This window comes from Pecten maximus, chromosome 7 (genome assembly GCF_902652985.1).
Source record: "Pecten maximus chromosome 7, xPecMax1.1, whole genome shotgun sequence".
Lineage (NCBI taxonomy): Eukaryota > Metazoa > Mollusca > Bivalvia > Pectinida > Pectinidae > Pecten > Pecten maximus.
The window spans coordinates 38752823-38774316 of NC_047021.1; the positions used below are offsets into that span (position 1 = coordinate 38752823).

The 21494-nt window shown below is 36.7% G+C and overlaps 1 protein-coding gene across 3 annotated transcripts; it reads right to left on the reverse strand.

The window, feature by feature from the left end:
• LOC117330794 lies at nucleotides 1-19717 on the reverse strand. Of its 3 annotated transcripts, XM_033889281.1 has the most exons (15): nucleotides 19174-19717; nucleotides 18469-18999; nucleotides 12979-13068; nucleotides 12198-12305; nucleotides 10744-10828; nucleotides 10392-10453; nucleotides 9734-9787; nucleotides 9281-9367; nucleotides 9055-9081; nucleotides 6022-6104; nucleotides 4274-4353; nucleotides 3564-3749; nucleotides 2722-2984; nucleotides 1621-1667; nucleotides 1-476 (listed from the first exon to the last, which is right to left on the reverse strand). In XM_033889281.1, exons 2-15 carry the CDS (start codon nucleotides 18574-18576, stop codon nucleotides 407-409), a joined length of 1350 nt encoding a protein of 449 aa, XP_033745172.1. In that variant the 5' UTR covers nucleotides 18577-18999; nucleotides 19174-19717; the 3' UTR covers nucleotides 1-406. The 3 variants fall into 3 exon arrangements, with proteins under 3 accessions (XP_033745172.1, XP_033745171.1, XP_033745173.1); XM_033889280.1 differs by having other exon boundaries at nucleotides 18469-19717; XM_033889282.1 differs by lacking the exon at nucleotides 9055-9081 and having other exon boundaries at nucleotides 18469-19713.
• Between the last annotated feature and the right edge of the window lie 1777 nt (nucleotides 19718-21494).

Here is a 21494-nt window from a genome sequence, read left to right on the forward strand (position 1 = left end):
TGTAATTCATGTCTTTAATGGTCCGAAAGTTGCAGGCATAAGAGTTACCACAACAATTAATCTTGTGGAATTTTGAAATATTTTAGGTGCTTTAATAAAAGCAAAATGTCTAATACTGTACACTCATATTAGATTACATAGTTGTTTGTTTTTTGTATTTTTCTTTTTTCATTTTTTTTTTTATATTAGATACAGTTATAGATCGCGGGGCATTCTTTAATTTCTAAACAATTAACTCGATTTGATAAAGAAGTTATCATCAAAATACTAATACATGTAATTCCAATCAATAACCTGGATAACGAGATTTCTGTCTAAGCGATATCCGGATAAAGAGGTTGTTCATTGTTTAGTTTATCAATAAAGTTAACATAGACGTACGTTCGTGGAGTAAAGAGTATACTGTCTAGTAAAACACCGGCGTTGCTTGTCTCCTGATTAACTCGGCTACAGGTAGTTTGTCGCCTTTCCAAGGTCTGCAATGATAAATAAGTCATAAGGAATGTATAAATCGTCAAAAGGCAATGAAAATCACACTCTCACTCTCTTGAAAGGTTAAAGGTGAACGCCAATGTGTATTGCATAGCTGATCAAGGGTACACTCCGATTTCCGTATAGCTGATAAATTTCAGTGGGCTAATCATTTGCGGTTGTCCCAATCTGATCTAGTTTGCGGGTATTAATTTCGCCTAAGAACTTCTGCAGTAAATTCTCCTATTAATTTGTTTCTGTATATAAATATTCGTTGCATATTTATTTTCGCGATATTTAATGACCGCGAATATTAACAACTTAACAGGCAGTTTTCATTTTACATTAATTCTTTAGCCTTTTCCTATAACATGATAAATAAAAAAAGAAGCAAAAATAGTCTTGAACTGCAGAGAATACACATCATAGAAAATGAGATTTTTTCAATATGTTATTTGTAAGTACATTTAAGTTCTCAACAGCGATGCTGTAAGTATGGAAACACAGGAAGTACAGTATGTATACGTATATATTAATAAAAGTGTAAATGCAACACCTTTGCAACTTATCAATAAAACATATTTTGCTTATGGCGGAAAATAAAATAATTAGAAATAAATTTGAACCGATTCCAGTCTTCAAAAGCATTTATACATGGTGTGTTTAATATCAGCTTTAAACATCAAAATATAAATATGTTTGACAGTTAAGTGAAAAATGATAAAAACACTGTCCAATCTATCAAAAGTTATCTTTCATCCTCGCGGAAATCGCTTGCAATATGTGTCCACTATCGGCCTTTAACTTATGAACAATACATTTTAATATCGTGACCAGTAATATTAGGATTAGGTTTTTGACAACTAATATAAGTGTACACAATTATTGAAATTTATCAGTTTTACTGACAATCTATTTACGCAATTATCAAGAAAATCTGAAAAAAATTACCACCATTTTTGTGTTCAATACATTGTGAAAACTTTTTTTTCAATTTCCTTTTGCGTTAATATGTCAAAAATCGAACTTACTACATAATCAGTGGTTTTACCTCCAGACAAAACAGATGTTTATGTCAATATTATATCTTAGCACGAAAAGACAGTAAGTTCCTAAACAATTTGCATTGATTTTTATCATGCTACTTACTTATAATACATTCTAGGGGCTTCTTTGATGTTCGTGGCTTGAAACACCTGGAAGATTGGGAGAAATGCATTTATTATTTACTGATAAGTATACACAAACATCCTCATGTGTCAGTCATTGATTTTATTATTATTATTATTATTTTGTTGGTTTTTTGTGTGTGTGTGTCTGATTCTATCTACAGGTGTAAGAACGTAGAGAGTACGTGTGTGAGAAAGTAGAGATATCACGTGTGTGAGAAAGTAGAGATAGCATGTGTGTGAGAAAGTAGAGAGTACATGTGTGAGAAAGTAGAGATAGCATGTGTGTGAGAAAGTAGAGATAGCACATGTGTGAGAAAGCAGAGATCATACGTGAGTGAGAAAGTAGAGAGTACATGTGTGAGAAAGTAGAGATAGCACGTGTGTGAGAAAGTAGACACAGCACATGTGTGAGAAAGCAGATATCATACGTGAGTGAGAAAGTAGAGAGTACGTGTGAGAGAAAGTAGAGAAAGTACGTGTGAGAAAGTAGAGATAGCACATGTGTGAGAAAGCAGAGATCACACGTGAGTGAGAAAGTAGAGAGTACGTGTGTGAGAAATTAGAGATAGCACATGTGTGAGAAAGCAAAGATCACACGTGGGTGAGAAAGTAGAGATAGCACGTGTGTGAGAAAGTAGAGAGTACGTGTGAGAAAGTAGAGATAGCACGTGTGTGAGAAAGTAGAGAGTACGTGTGAGAAAGTAGAGATAGTACGTGTGTGAGAAAGTAGAGATAGCACGTGTGTGAGAAAGTAGAGATAGCACATGTGTGAGAAAGCAGAGATCATACGTGAGTGAGAAAGTAGAGAATACGTGAGTGAGAGAGTAGAGATAATACGTGTGTGAGAAAGTAGACAGATTACGTGTGTGAGAAAGTAAACAGATTACGTGGGTGAGAAATTAGATAGCACTTATGTGCGAACGGAAAAAGATCCTCTGTGAGAAAAGCAAGAGAATAACGATGTGATAAAGGAAAGTATAACCTGCTCTTTATTTAAACCATAACATGTATATTCTTTAAGCATTCCATGGCCATATAAGTTTATACAAATATATAGTATAGATACTTATATACTTACTGGTATTGTATATGATGTAGGCATATTCATTATAAATGCATTCTTTTTGCTGCTGCCCTCTAATTCCTCTTTTTCTTTATTGTTCCTATCTGTTTTCACCACCTGAGGTTCAAAATTCGTTGTTTTGGTTGCTGCTGGTACTCTAGGTTCATGTGACCTTTTCGACGATGACGTCTGAACACGTGACCTAGCGTCAGCGGATGCTGCTCTTCGCTGTATGTCGTCTTGAATAGCCTTCAACCGCCTTTCTTTTTTAAAATTTTCTAATTGAAAAGTCAACATTGTTGAATTAAGGCAATGCAGTGATGTTTAGTTTATTGTACACTAAACCAGAACTTCTATTTTTCAAATCAGAAATCTTTCTTTTCATAAATACAATAATAGGAATAACCATCATCTTAGTCTGGACGGAAATACATGACAGTTTACACAATTACAGTGTAGCATTTACGACCTACTGGTCAGAACAATACTTACAGAAAAACGATAGACGATTAAGAATTAAATTGATGAAATATAATCTATATATATATGAGTATATATCATTTCACCCGACACGCTGGACATTAAAACAGATTTTAAAATCTAGTCCAAACCTAATTTTTAAATATATTTTACATTTGCTACTGTTGAAATACTTTTAACATTATAATTGTTATATGACAACAGAATTTTCGGATGATATGAAATTAAATTATCTTTCTTTTTTTTTTTTTTGTATATCTGAAAATAAAGATCCATATGAAGAAAGGGATTATAATTTTTTTTTATTCTTATCAGAAGGACCGCATTTCGTTTGGATAATATCCGTATAGTTAAAATCGTATCAAAAACAGGTTTACCAAAGAAATCTGCAGATGTTTCAGGCCGAGCAAGGTGTTTTCGAAGGGCTGCGCCATAGTCCTTCCGGCGTCTCAGCGAACTCTTGTTTTGTTCTGACGTCACAGGGGTCCCACAGCGGAATGGTTCCACCTGGGAACGACTCGAGGAAGGGCGGGAATCTTGGGACCGATTCAAAGCCTCGTTTTCTGAGATCATATACAGATTATTATTTGAACGTTAAAAACTACATTACCTATACGAACTAAAGACAGAACATAGAAATAGTTTTCACAAAGCTGACTCCGTTAAATGACATTTCAAACGGAAGACTTTTATATTGGTTGGATATACGACGAGTTTGTTTTCGCCTTTAGTATGTCATTGCTGATAGAACACAAAGCGCGCTGCACGTGCTATCATTCCATATAGGCATGGAAATATTTTTGAGAATGATGCGCAATATTTCTTTTTGAAGTTATTTCCGAATTATATATAATCCGTTCAATTGTACAGTATCTGTAAGGAACACAGATTATAAAATAGATCAATTAAATCCCATTGCAATTCTAAACACGAAACAAGTTTATCCTCGTTGATTGTTTTGAATATAGGATGTTTAAGCGCCATGAAGCGTCAGTAAAACTGAAACTTAAAGTAAACTGGGTTTTGTTAAGGACGAAACACAAGAAAAGTATCATTTTCGCTATAGATTGATGGCATGAAAACTTACCCATCGACTTCTTGCTTGGCTTATCTGGTGTTAGATCTACCTGAGTGACTGTGTGTGGCAAACTGAGACCAAACAACATCCTGAACAGTTGTTAAGATTTGTAAAATAGAAATGTACAGATTATGATTTAATCCTTCAAATGAACATATTATCATACTACCAAATTAATTTTTATAGACAAAAATAACAACAAAAATCAGAAAATAACGAAGGTAGAATTCAAATTCAAAATCAATTTAAAGAACTTAATGTACTGTATTCAATAATATAGATTCGCAAGGATTCTCCGGAGAAATTACAGGGTGAATAAGTAATAATATTGTAGTCTATCGTAGAGGAGCGGAATTAGGTTGTTCCAGAAGGAAATCTAGGTCACGACGACACCCACCATACAAATCTAGGTCACGACGACACCCACCATACAAATCTAGGTCACGACGACACCCGCCATACAAATCTAGGTCACGATGACACCCACAATACAAATCTAGGTCACGACGACACCCACCATACAAATCTAGGTCACGACGACATCAACCATACAAATCTAGGTCAAGACGACACCCACCAACATACAAATCTAGGTCACGACGACACCCACCATACAAATCTAGGTCACGACGACACCTGCCATACAAATCTAGGTCATGACGACACCCGCCATACAAATCTAGGTCACGACGACACCCGCCATACAAATCTAGGTCATGACGACACCCGCCATACAAATCTAGGTCACGACGACACCCACCATACAAATCTAGGTCAAGACGACACCCACCACCATACAAATCTAGGTCACGACGACACCCACCATACAAATCTAGGTCACGACGACACCCACCACCATACAAATCTAGGTCACGACGACACCCACCACCATACAAATCTAGGTCACGGCGACACCAACCATACAAATCTAGGTCACGACGACACCCACCATACAAATCTAGGTCACTACGACACCCACCACCATACAAATCTAGGTCACGACGACACCAACCATACAAATCTAGGTCACGACGACACCCGCCATACAAATCTAGGTCACGACGACACCCACCATACAAATCTAGGTCAGGACGACACCCACCATACAAATCTAGGTCACGACGACACCCACCATAAAAATCTAGGTCAAATCCGGGTTAAGGCACCATTTTAGATGATAGTTAAAGTAGTGACAACGGAACACTAGGAATATTAACACACATTAAATACGTGTGAGTTCATGTCGCGTAAGGAAATAGAAAATTGCCAAATGATATCATGATATCGACTATAAAAATTCTCCTGGTCTTCATCAACAGAATTAGACCCGACCGTTTTTGCCTACTCGGAGAAATTAGACATTTACAAAGACATATATATTCTTCCAATTAAAATATTACAAGCGTTTAAAAGAACATTGGATTTGATGTTGGAAATATGAAAATAGCAATAAACAAGTTCAATTGAAGCAGATTATATGATGCTAAATAATAAATATGATTTCAATAACATTGTGGTTTTACACTTCCGGAACGCCTGGTCCGAATACCGCGTACTTTTTAATTAGTGTCCATATAAAACATATAAGGTTCCTTTTTTATTGATTTTAAGTTAAATTAGAATTCGTTTACATGTCGGTATGATCTATTTTTGTTAATTATTCACCATGTATATCTGAATTAGATCGCATTTAACAGGTATCTGTTTGACAGGTGGCATCGTTCAAACAAAAATACACTTATTGTTCACATACTTACTTATCGAAGAATTCCACCATACATGGATGTGTGAAGCTATTTACGTTCGTATAGGAGTTGGGATCAGCGCCATGCTTAATTATCTAGTAAACAAACAGAACATGCTGGTGTAATATAAACAAAAAGATGATACTGATATATTGTAAACAAACATACCATACTGGTATATTGTAAACAAACACGTCATGTTGGTATATTGTAAACAAACACACCATACAGGTATATTGTAAACAAACACACCATACTGTTATATTGTAAACAAACACACCATACTGGTATATTGTAAACAAACACACCACACTGGTATATTGTAAACAAACACACCACACTGGTATATTGCAAACAAACACACCATACTGGTATATTGTAAACAAACACACCATACTGGTATATTGTAAACAAACACACCATATTGGTATATTGTAAACAAACACACCATATTGGTATATTGTACACAAACACACCATATTGGTATATTGTAAACAAACACACCATACTGGTATATTGTAAACAAACACACCACACTGGTATATTGTAAACAAACATACCACACTGGTATATTGTAAACAAACACACCATATTGGTATATTGTACACAAACACACCATATTGGTATATTGTACACAAACACACCATACTGGTATATTGTAAACAAACACACCATATTGGTATATTGTAAACAAACACACCATACTGGTATATTGTAAACAAACACACCATACTGGTATATTGTAAACAAACATACCACACTGGTATATTGTAAACAAACACACCATATTGGTATATTGTACACAAACACACCATATTGGTATATTGTACACAAACACACCATACTGGTATATTGTAAACAAACACACCATACTGGTATATTGTAAACAAACACACCATACAGGTATATTGTAAACAAACACACCATACTGGTATATTGTAAACAAACACACCATACTGGTATATTGTAAACAAACACACCATACTGGTATATTGTACACAAACACACCATATTGGTATATTGTAAACAAACACACCATACTGGTATATTGTAAACAAACACACCATACTGGTATATTGTAAACAAACACACCATACTGGTATACTGTAAACAAACACACCATACAGGTATATTGTAAACAAACACACCATACTGGTATATTGTACACAAACACACCATATTGGTATATTGTAAACAAACACACCATACTGGTATATTGTAAACAAACACACCATACTGGTATATTGTAAACAAACACACCATACTGGTATACTGTAAACAAACACACCATACAGGTATATTGTAAACAAACACACCATACTGGTATATTGTAAACAAACACACCATACTGGTATATTGTAAACAAACATACCATACAGGTATATTGTAAACAAACATACTATTCTGGTATATTTTGAACCTTAAAGAACAATCTGGATAAATATTTTTAAACATGCAATATCGCTACTATGCTTCCAATTTTCTCAGAAAAGTCATTAATAATCATTTTGCTTTCCGTATAACAAGGGATTTTACAAATATGATCCGATTTGATTTATTATATATTCAAATAAACAATGTTATCATACACACAAATACACAAAACCTTTTACGGATGTTATTTTCAATACCCTCCGATGTAGGACAAGACATTTTACGTTCATTTTAAGCATTGTTTTTTCTTGAATTTGTCAACTAAACCAACATTTGATAACTTGTGTAAAATGTTAAATCCATTTTCACGAACTCGCTAAGGCCTATGTTATCAGTGTTATTTGAAGAGATATCATTTGATATCCTGTATTATGTATGATTTTAAAACTGGTCACATGACATGAACTAATACTGTAATTCTCACACCTCGTTGGTATTATTCCTATAGATTATGACGAACAACAACAAGCCTAGTCATTTCTATTACATAATTCTTTTTGCATAATACTTCAAACTATCCGCACCAACGACACTCTCGTACATGTCCCGTGTCGCATAACATATGGCGTGAGGTTTATGCAATCCGTATAGTTACGGTCATTATCCGGTCATTAGTGTGTTCTCAGACTGCACAGTACATACAAACAGTATCACACATTTACGTACAGAAATAAAAAGTGAAAATTCAAAACGAAACAAAACATAGAAAATTTCAAAACACCTTGGTCGTATGATATGTCAGTTCAGTGTGAATCATCGTTGCTTTGTTACACGTGCATCCTAAACCATCTGAATTCATACAAATTGTATACACACGCACTTTATGTTATATTGATTAGATAAACAGGGTTATTGCACCTTAATATTTCAACATTTATTAAGGACCATTTGACTCACTCTGGATTTGAATAGCTTAGGCTTCACTGACAAGTCCTAGAAAAATGAAACTCTTGTTTGGCGAAATTTAATCAAAACGCGCGCTATTAAATTTGCCTGCAGTCCTGGGAGAAACACAGCACACTAACTACTGACGAGTCCCAGAAGGACAAATTGGCTGTATAGTGTCCCTACCATCACTGTCGAGACCAAGAAGGACTGAACAGCTGTAAGATGTCCCTACCATCCCGGCGAGTCATAGAAGGTCAAAACAGCTGTTTGGTTTCCCTACCATCACCGGCGAGTCATAGAAGGACAAAACAACTGTTTGGTTCCCCTACCATCATTTCATAAACAGCAACGACTTATATCCTAATCGTTCTTGTTTCGTTTTGATTGATCAAATATAGATACTGGTCTTAATATTTGTTTGTTTCTTGGATGAACTGTTTACTGAACAATTTGGTTTCTACTTTCACAAAACGATAATCACATTAAAAAATAGCATAATGTTTGAATTAATGGTTCAAAGCAACTAGTTTAACTAAAATTCAAAATTAACCGGTAATTTAAATCGCATAGAATTCCGTTTACCTTAATTAAACCTACCTTTTAGACACATTATCACAAATGTTGCAAAATTAACATTTTGCGTGCTGTATCGTGATCAGACAAAATGTTTAAAGTGGATTTGTGTTATGTTATATCACATTAAATTCATCACAGTTGAGTTACCTGTTGTAGGTGTTGGAACGGTGATATCTGAATGAATATGAAAATAGGGGTCGATACAAGGGTAAAAGGTATTTTGGGTTTCGTTACAACAGATTAAGATTAAAAGACAAATATACAGGGCAGGTAGATGATAATATATTATCTGTTTATAAGGTGGAGCCGGAAGTATAGAAGAAATCTATCCCTTTTTATTCGTCCGAAGTTGAGTTTAAAAATACACACATACCTCTGCCATGTTCAATGCTTTCAATAGCATGAGAGTACAATTGTGTGTGGGGTTAAAGTTCAAGGCCAGTTCCAGATCCTTTTTAGCCTGAAAAGAAGGATACAAGTAAAAATGTTAGTGAATTAATCAATTATAAACGTAGTTCTGGTTTACATGCTGCGCGACATTGCAAGATATTTTTGATGTTCATCGATATCATATGAACTATTGTAATTCAAATTTGTATTCTACAATAGAAAAATCAACAGTGCATTGGTTTAAGGCTAAAACGAGTGCACCAATACTATTTATACTATGTAATAACATGTGCAGCATTTTGTTTTCGGTTGATACATTGTTTTATGAATATAAGAATTGTCTAAATTGGAGAAAGCCAGAGGGTGCAATTATATTAGCTATTTACTGAAATGTATTCAGAGCTACCAAATTTTTCAAAACTAAAACATTATTTACATGTCTCTCGTTGTCATTGGCGCTGTGTACAAGAGCCCGTATGCAGTAAACATCCTGGAAGAGAAAAAATACATTGAAAAAAGTTTATTGATATTATGTTGCCAATTACACCTACTGATAGGGCGGCACATCGAATAAAGCCGTGGTCTTAATCGCAGTTTGTGGCTATGTTATCTTTAATAAATATATATATCATTTCTGGTAAAATACGATAATGTTTTAAATCAAAATCGATAAAACAAACATAAATATAGATTTGCTTGGAACCCTTGAAAAAGTACAAGGAAAATAAGACCAGGGGTTCCCAGGGGCAAGCGTCGACGACACCGGCAATGAAATCTAAGTCACATCCGGGTTTGCTCACATGTTCAAAATAGGAACCAGGATGTTGACAAATAAAGCAGATATGCAATCCCTGGGACTTTAGAATGAGTCATGAATCCTTACAGGGAAAATGTATCATAAAAAAGTATTGTTTAGGTGATTGTAATATTCAACAAGGAACGTATAGACTATGTACAGACAATATTGGAAAATACGCCGCCCTCGGCTTACAGTTAACAACACATTGAAAATAAGCCTGCGATTTTAGAATAGATTTTAGAAGCCATTAAATACTTATCAAACATAAAGATTAAGAGTACATGTATATACTTACCGGGTTTCTGCTGTCTAATACAACGGTCTTCTCGGCATCCTTCTTAGCCAAAACCATACCCCCTACAAGAAGAAAGTCAGCAAACGATTATTAAAATAAACATGTGCTAGCATATATAACGGTAATTTGTATCGCTTTTCAAAATGTGTGCACAATCAATAATCGATTAAAAGAAATAAGACACAAAAAGTGCTACCTAAAGTGATCGAAGGGAGATAACTTCCATATAAATCAATCGTTATTACTTTACTGACTTCAAGTAAATCTTTAAATAATTTACACTTCCTCGGTTGCAATTATGTAGAAACAGATTTGTGATAGAAAATGGTTAAAATTTGACGCAAATTACTACCTGACTTTGCGTGTGCGAACGCTCGCCGTGCATAAATAGGTGTCATGAGGCAAGAGTTGGTCATACAGCCGGCCAAACAACCATTCTGTTATAAACAAAAGTGTACAGAAAATAATATGTTGATTATTTAGGTATAACGATTTTAACACACGAGTATACTGGTAATGAGACTATATACATGAGGAGTTTGTTCTCGATGTTATAGAGACACGTGATTAGCTTATGGTTTCGGTTAACTTGATGAAACGATTACCATTGTAATCGAGATTATATCTATGATTACCTTTGGTATCGAGATTATATATATGGTTACCTTTGGTATTGAGACTATATATATGGTTACCTTTGGTATCGAGACTATATATATGGTTACCTTTGGTATCGAGACTATATCTATGGTTACCTTTGGTATCGAGACTATATCTATGGTTACCTTTGGTATCGAGACTAAAGCTATGGTTACCTTTGGTATCGAGACTATATCTGTGGTTACCTTTGGTATCGAGACGATATCTGTGGTTACCTTTGGTATCGAGACTATATCTATGGTTACCTTTGGTATCGAGACTATATCTATGGTTACCTTTGGTATCGAGACTATAGCTATGGTTACCTTTGGTATCGAGACTATATCTATGGTTACCTTTGGTATCGAGACTAAAGCTATGGTTACCTTTGGTATCGAGACTATATCTATGGTTACCTTTGGTATCGAGACTAAAGCTATGGTTACCTTTGGTATCGAGACTATATATGTGGTTACCTTTGGTATCGAGACTATATCTATGGTTACCTTTGGTATCGAGACTATATCTATGGTTACCTTTAGTATCGAGACTATAGCTATGGTTACCTTTGGTATCGAGACTATATCTATGGTTACCTTTGGTATCGAGACTAAAGCTATGGTTACCTTTGGTATCGAGACTATATCTGTGGTTACCTTTGGTATCGAGACTATATATATGGTTACCTTTGGTATCGAGACTATATATATGGTTACCTTTGGTATCGAGACTATATCTATGATTACCTTTGGTATCGAGACTATATCTATGGTTACCTTTGGTATCGAGACTATATCTATGGTTACCTTTGGTATCGAGACTATATCTATGGTTACCTTTGGTATCGAGACTATAGCTATGGTTACCTTTGGTATCGAGACTATATCTATGGTTACCTTTGGTATCGAGACTTAAGCTATGGTTACCTTTGGTATCGAGACTATATCTGTGGTTACCTTTGGTATCGAGACTATATATATGGTTACCTTTGGTATCGAGACTAAAGCTATGGTTACCTTTGGTATCGAGACTATATATATGTGATTACCTTTGGTATAGGACTATATATATGGTAACATTTGGTATCGAGACTAAATCTATGGTTACCATTGGTATCGAGACTATATATATGGCTACCTTTGGTATCGAGACTATATCTATGGTTACCTTTGGTATCGAGACTATATCTATGGCGTTGGTGAGCTCGGTGATCGCTTGTTTATGTTTACCAACGTGTTGGTAAGCCACTGCCAAATGATAGTACATCTCGTACATCTATAAACATATATATAATATATAATATATAAGGACAGTATACAAACAATTTTATATCATAAAATCATTACAATTGCAAGTTACATACACTGCAGAATAGTTTCCGATTCAGACTTTGCCAAATCTACAACTGCATATATTTCTCTTTTATCGTGTAAATTCATGACAAATAAATGTATATATATTATTTTTGCTTGAATGTCACTTCAAAAGAAAGATCAATCAATAGAATATGTATGAAGCTTGCAGAAGACCCTGAACTGAATTCAATTATTGAGAAAGAAACTCTATTTATCAGTTTGTAACTGTGTCGTTGCTATACATTTGTCTAGATGTATTTTTTTTTTACATGTATAAATGATTTATAATCATGATCAAAGGGGCAATTTGAAAGTAAAGTATGCTTGTCGTTTCAAGCTTCATTCTGACAAAAATGAAAACATTGCCATCACCAAGATCATGTGACAAAAATAAGCATCCATGTTGAGTAAATAACTTTACATCAGGCGCGTTCGTATTTAACAAAGTGAATGTAAACAGCCCTTAATGGTTTTACGATCAAACGACTACACTGTATTGAATAATTCTATAGCTTTAATTCAACAGAACGAGAAAATCTGTATCACAATTGGAATAGAAATGTAGCTTGTGGTAGATAACATTTGATACTTACAAACATTTGGATGGTGGCTGGCGGTTCGTAGTCTTCGGGGAAATGTTTTCGATCTATCATCCACAACAAATGTCGATATCCACCAATCACCTGTACAGAATTATAACACATTTATAATTCCCCATCATGATAACCAGGTCTCGAATTGTACTATGTTTTAGGTATATATACAATGTATATAAAAACAACGACAGGGAAGAAATCATGCAAATGTCATTTTATTAGATGATGCACGTATTTATGTATATAAAGAATTTATATTAATATGAATGTAATATACGTATGATTGATTAATTAGATAAATTCAATAATTCGTGCGATATCACAAGCCAAACAGTAACATTCCAAATAATATAACTAGCTTAAATAATTTCATATATCGTTGAAACGAGTTGAAGATTACATTTATGAAATATGACAGTATGTTTAAAATACATATGTAGAAAAACCGAATCCAAAGGTTTAAAAAAAAAAAAAAAAAAAAATTTAGACATGGGTACCGACTTTTCTATTTTCCTCGTCACAATGGAATTAATGTAGGTCAGAAAGCCACATGCACTCTTACAAGTAATCCCTACTCTATCATGGACAATATATGGGAGTTTGGTTTATTTTGTTTAACGTCCTATCAACCGCCAGGGTCTTTTAAGGACGTGCCAGGTTTTGGAGGTGGAGGAAAGCCGGAGTACCCGGAGAAAAACCGCCGGCCCACGGTCAGTACCTGGCAACTGCCACACGTAGGTTTCGAACTCGCAACCCAGAGGTGGAGGGCTAGTGATAAAGTGTCGGGACACCGCGGGAGAGTCATCTACCTACCACAATACAATACTAGAGCATTTTGTGAGTGTAGTTTCTTTCCCATTTCACAAGGTCTTGAAATTAGGCCTTTCTACGGTAATTCACCCTCTTATAAATCGGTTACATCAGATTCGGGTATCCAGGTATTGGAATTCGTAGGCCAATGCAGCCATTTAAAGTAGTGTTGCTTGTTTCGGCCATTTCCTCTGGTTTTCAAAATGCCTTCTACTTTCCACATAAGGTCTTATAATTGCTTTCTGTAGTTCGGACTGATAAAGCGTTCCTTAAATCTCGTTTCCATCATAGTCCTGACATTGCATAGAGGTGATCCACCTGGTAGCATCTTTTGAGAAATGATTAGTACCCCCATCATTGATAAGAACCTGTCTATACCTGTGATATCAGAATTAGTACTACCACAAGGGCTGCAATAGCTCAGTCGGTTAGAGAGACAGTCACGTAACCTCAGGTGAAGGTCCGAGGTGCGTGGTTCGACTCTCACTACCCACGGCGGTTTGTGTTTCTCTGGAGGCGGAAAAAACAGACCGCTCTATACTATCTTGTTTGCGTCCATGCGCAAGACACTTTACCCTTATTGCTCTGGGTGGCATGCAACGGGCTTCCCATATATGTTTCAGTGAAGTAGTCACCAACTACTACAAGAAGACACTGCCTCAAACTAGCCATGTCTGTTCACGGCGCGTTAAACCCAATAAATAAACAGACCCTAACAAGGGGATGTCACTAGGGAGGTGATCAGGATTATCAATAAAATAGTGCATTAGATGTCCCGGCGCCAGAACCCTTACTTTAGTAATACATGTTTGTACTTTCGTAGCATAGATACGGCATGTCATTATTTTAACTTGGTCGGTTGTAAGGAGACTTTATTGTGATTCTATTTTAAACCGAATTTATTATATAACATATTTGTTTTGCTGAAATTATAATCTTCCCGAGCTACCATCAAATAAGATGTATTATCATATGCATACACTCATATATGTATGTTTAATATTAAACTACGTCTACTTAATCAAACGCGCCCTTTTAAACACGAGTGCACGACATTTGCGAATTCACGATCAAAGGATATCTGTATTTCTAACTTAATAACATGGTGTTGTTGGCTATTCTGTCAGATACATTTTCCTTTATGTTCACTTTTTAATAACACGAAAGAAAAGTGGCAATCACGCGTGTTCATGCTGTGTATAATTGATTTTTTATATCGACCGTTTTACATTTTTTTCACACGGGAATGGTTGTATTTGATTTTAAAAATACATGGCCACGAAATAAGATGATTCATTTATAGGATGAATGGAAATTTATTTGCCATGAAATTAAACTCATATGACTGATGAAATATACATACACAAAAAGTGTACGTTTAAATAACACTACTCCAGAGATACTTGACTTAACTTATGGATTACTCACTGACTTTCGGACGGATGACGTCATCAACAAATGTCACATAGACACATGGCATCATAGACAAATGTCACACAGACACATGACATCATAGACATATGTCACACAGACACATGACATCACAGACACATGACATCATAGACATATGTCACACAGACACATGACATCATAGACATTTATTATACCTTTACGTTTTTTTCTCTATATAAAAGTAATGTGATAATTTGACTATCAGCCTCGAGAGGATTGCGCATGTGTTTCCAGGACTATCACACCGTGTGACAGTTCGAAAAAACTGTCACACGGCAAACTGTCACACGGCGAACTGTCACACCCCTGCTGTAACGTCGTCAGAACGTTTGAAAGACACAACGACATGCAAGCGCTTAATTGACACAGATTATTTGTTGTTGCAGACGGTAGCCTAACATTTTGTTTTCTCTCACGAAACTGTTAAACATGGATCAACACACGCGTTTTCAAAACGCCACAGACGTAGAGATCGAGTCATTATTAACGGACAGAGATAGCCAAAACTCTAAAAGGGTCATACAAACGTCTGTCAAGTTAATGGAGGACCATATAGCAGATTCTCATACCAGCACAAACATCTATATAGAGAAAAAAACGTAAAGGTATAATAAAACAGTTATCAAATTGGGTAATTCGGGCAATAGTAATTTTGTCAGCCCCTCATCAACAACGGTTGCCCTCGGGCTAAAGCCCTCGTGCAACAGTTGTTGCTTCGGGACTAACAAAATTACTATCGCCCTCATACCCATTTGATAACTGTATAATGTCACACAGACACATGACAGCATAGACATATGCCATACAGACACATGACATCATTTAAGCATTGAACGGCTTTCAGTTGGCATTCATAGTCAATATGAATGCCAACTGGACAGAGGCAAATTCAAGATGAAGCGCGCGATTTGTTTTTTTGAAATTTTCAAATTCAAATTTCAGTTGACAGTTCATAAGCTGGTGAACTCGCAACTGAATTGGTAGGGTTATATAGTGGCAGTGCCATACAATGGTAAATATAGACAAATGTCATCCAGACACATGACATTATAGACAAATGTCACACAGACACATGACATTATAGACAAATGTCACAAAGACGCATGACATCATAGACAAATGTCACACAGACACATGATATTATAGACAAATGTCATACAGACACATGACATCATAGACAAATGTCATACAGACACATGACATCATAGACAAATATCATCCAGACACATGACATTATAGACAAATGTCACACAGACACATGATATTATAGACAAATGTCACAGACACATGACATCATAGACAAATGTCATACAGACACATGACATCATAGACAATTGTCATACAGACACATGACATCATAGACAATTGTCGCAGACATATGACATCATAGACAAATGTCATACAGACACATGACATCATAGACAAATGCCATACAGACACAGGACATCATAGACAAATGTCATCCAGACACATGACATTATAGACAAATGTCACACGGACACATGACATTATAGACAAATGTCGCACAGACACATGACATCATCGACAAATGTCAGACACATGACATCATAGACAAATGTCTGACACATGACATCATAGACAAATGTCATATAGACACATGACATCATAGACAAATGTCATACAGACACATGACATCATAGACAAATGTCTGAGACGTGACATCATAGACAAATATCACACAGACACATGACATTATAGACAAATGACATACAGACACATAACATCATAGACAAATGTCATACAGACACATGACATCATATACAAATGTCAGACACATGACATCATATACAAATGTCATACAGACACATGACATCATATGCAAATATCACACAGACACATGACATCATATACAAATGTCATACAGACACATGACATCATAGACACATGACTCGCAGACACTGGTTTTTCCATCACATAACGTCAGACAGTTATATAAGAACAGTAATGAGTTTAAAATGTGTTAATTTCGTCTATGCATGAAGTAATAAATCTACAGGACGGTGACATGATTTTCCAATACTTAGTATATTTCAAATGCTTTCGAATAGCCTTGAAAAAGATTATCGTTTTTCAATGACAATTGTCATACGTTTCACTATAACATTAATAACGCTAATTAATGACGATATAATATGTGGTTCTGTCCGCTGAGCGTGACATGCTGTTATCTATTTCACATTCAGCTTTAAAGTAAGGACTTCCTGGTTCTTTTTTCAGTATAATGTGACCAGATTGACTGTCACGTCACCGTGTCCAGGTGTGGTATTTCAGTGTGTTGGCACTATAAAGACGTCTGTCAGCTGTCCAAGTAATCATGGATGCAAAGACGGTCGTAAAATTCTAAAATACATATACAATAATTATGCTTTATGGTACAAAATAATTATTGTATATTTATATTGTTGACCATTAGACCCAGTTCTCCCCTATTGTATGACCATGTGAGACGACTTTGGAATCTTCTCCTTTCTCGATTTTTGATATACAACATTTTTTCTTCCGAATGTCTCCCTTGGCGCTGCTCACACTTGGCCTTTGAATTGAACATTAGTCCCTGTGAGGAAGGATGTCCTGATTAGCTCTGTGCCCGGGCCTGATGTGCCAAAGACATTAACAATGGCGTCCTCTGTTCCCTACCTGACGCATTGAAAGGGAATAATAACTTACCAAATATGAGGTATGTGTCATACCAATCTGGCTGTGACATTTAGTGTACTAACACTATAGGATGGTCGGGTGGTACAGTGGTAATACTCTTGCCTTTCACTTAGGCGGTCGGAGTTCGATTCCCAGATCGGACGTAAAAAGGTATGCGGTCACCTACCCGACTACGCGAGTTTTTTCAGGGTACTCCGTTTCCTTCTACAATAACACTCATCGCGCACTTACATCCGGGCCAACAAGAGCAATTAATATAAGTCCATATAATTGGTTCATAACTGTATGGTACCGATATAATTTCTATGGAATAAATATGGTTCAAAATCTACGTTTATGAGTTATTTATGGTAACCGCCAAATTGTAAATTAAATCTTTTGAACATATTGATTATAAATAATCAAAACTTTGATTGAATTTTATCAGCCTTGGTAAAACAACAACAAAAAACAAGCACAAAACAAACAAACAAAAACAAAACAAGAAAACAAAAGGAAAAGGTCACATATAAAGTAAACCGAGGGATTTTGGGATCATGAACAAACCTTTTCCCATCGACGACACCTCTCATTAAACATGGTTGTCTTCAGAGCCATATTGACGGCTGTATTCACTTCCTCCATAGACTTGAACTTCCACATCCGTTTCACCATTCTGTCTGTAGTTTTCCTAAACCGTAACTTCTATACGATATCTCTATGTACGTTATCCGAAATCCTCACAACAATAATATATCACGTACACTATTAAAATAGGGTCATCCGTGAAACGAATTCTCAAACAAATCAGTTGTCATTAACGGTCCTGAACTCACCTCGACGTTTCGTCTGATAGCTACATAATTTTTGGTATCTTTTTGGCACTCACTTTTCTTCTTCACGTCCTGAGCGGCGACAGATAATCTCGGTTATATATTTCACTTTCCAAAAAATAATTGAGAGATTCCAGTACCGTTCAGTTGTGAACTCTTGGATCTCAAGATTTAAAAATTCATCATTTTAAAGGAAGAAGTAGCATTCCATCCGTATCCTGAATAAAAATATGTGGTCGTACTTGTGTTTTTCTCCGGAAATTGACTAAAAAATATCAAGTCTGCATTTAGTATTAACTTGTTTACAGGTAACAATTGTCAACAACAATAAACATCGTACGAGGTTTTAGAAAGAAATGACTCAATTGTCTGATTCTGGCGATCTTCGATGACGAGATTCATAAAAAAAAATCGTAAAGTACTCAAAATGTATATTTACCCTTAATTTATCAACTTGAGGCTCTTGTCAGAAGATTAAATAAGAAACACGTATTGTTCATAAAGGCACATGATCCAGCTTTCCTGTTGAAATGTTAACGGATTTTACCGTAGCCAAAATAACGACAACCGAACACGGCGGGTATATGGTTTAACAATGTCTCTTTAAACCTTCAACGTCTATCAGAAAACTCTCAAGCACGCTGTTAGCTTTAGAAAGTGCTTATTTACTGTTTGAAAACCTGTTTAAATAAAACCCCTTTGCTGGCTTTCAGTCAACTCAAAGATATAAATGGTCTCCCTTTCCACACACAAATGCATGTGGCTGCAAAAGTTGTTATGCTGAAATGTATATCAATGTTTATGTCACATACACACACTTAAACTGTTCAATAGCTCAGACGGTTTATATTAATTTTATTTCGCGTATATACACAAAGCTAAATGTTTACTCTTATCAAAGCTGTATTGTAGCGGGTTGGACAGAAGGCAAACGTTATCGGCAGTTTTCCAGCTTTCTAAACTCCTGTAACGGTGTTTCCCACTCCCAGCATATTTATTCGCCTATCTTAAGATAAGATAGCAAGTGAAGGTATTTGATTTCTTAATTCTGTCCATAACGATCTCTTCGTGTTAAATCTCGTAAATTTACATATAATTGAATACGTAAAAAACAGTTTTAATCCATTATCAACTTAACAGCGCAAGTATAAAACTATCTGTAATGTATAGTTTGAAAACGACAATTTAATAGATATTTTGGGAAGTTATATCATTATGTTAAAACTTGAGGAACATATATTATTATGATTTATATATCATAAATAACGTTAAACTATAATAAAGTCGCTAGCGTCAAACATCTGATAAGTTAACAAATATCTGAAGGTTTAAGACATCTGTTTACAGTCCTATGGAAGAGAATACTTAAGCGGATTTATAAGTTGAGAGGCTATTAATCGGTTTTAAATGGCGACAACTATTACGGAAAGCCATCAAACCGTTTATGTTGACGTTATTCGTAACCAATACCGTGATTTTAACAAGCCATTACTAAAGTAGCTTCGATGTCGCAACATATGTGTGTGGTATTGTGAGCTGTCCAATATACCCAGGGATTTATCCTGTGAAGATTTCGGATTAAGAGATCTAGAAACGTCGGTCTGTTATCGAATCTTATATAATTTGGAATACAGCGGTAACCACGTACACTGTACATAAAATGTTATTCGTTTTATTTTCTACTTGTACCGAATAACCTCCATAAAAACGGGTATGTATCAGGGAACCGCCTCTATGTATCATTATGCAGACTACGGATACGTTTTACGACGGAGAGGAAGTCAGATTAGGGTACACTACGACGGCGAGGGAGGCGGACTAGGGATTCACTGTACGACGGCGAGGGAGGCGGACTAGGGGTACACTGTACAACGGCGAGGGAGGCGGACTAGGGGTACACTGTACGACGACGAGGGAGGCGGACTAGGGGTACACTGTACGACGACGAGGGAGGCGGACTAGGGGTACACTGTACAACGGCGAGGGAGGCGGACTAGGGTACACTGTACTACGGCGAGGGAGGCGGACTAGGGATACACTGTACGACGACGAGGGAGGCGGACTAGGGGTACACTGTACGACGACGAGGGAGGCGGACTAGGGGTACACTGTACTACGGCGAGGGAGGCGGACTAGGGGTACACTGTACTACGGCGAGGGAGGCGGACTAGGGGTACACTGTACAGACGGCGAGGGAGGCGGACTAGGGTACACTGTACGACGGCGAGGGAGGCGGACTAGGGGTACACTGTACGACGACGAGGGAGGCGGACTAGGGGTACACTGTATGACGGCGAGGGAGGCGGACTAGGGGTACACTGTATGACGGCGAGGGAGGCGGACTAGGGGTACACTGTACGACGACGAGGGAGGCGGACTAGGGGTACACTCTACGACGGCGAGGGAGGCAGACTAGGGGTACACTGTACAACGGCGAGAGAGGCGGACTAGGGGTACACGGTCTACTGCGAGGGAGGCGGACTAGGGGTACACTGTACGACGGCGAGGGAGGCGGACTAGGGATACACTGTACGACGGCGAGGGAGGCGGACTAGGGATACACTGTACGACGACGAGGGAGGCGGACTAGGAGTACACTGTACGACGGCTTGGGAGACGGACTAGGGGTACACTGTATGACGACGAGGGAGGCGGACTAGGGGTACACTATACGACGGCGAGGGAGGCGGAGTAGGAGTACACTGTATGACGACGAGGGAGGCGGACTAGGGGTACACTGTACGACGACGAGGGAGGCGG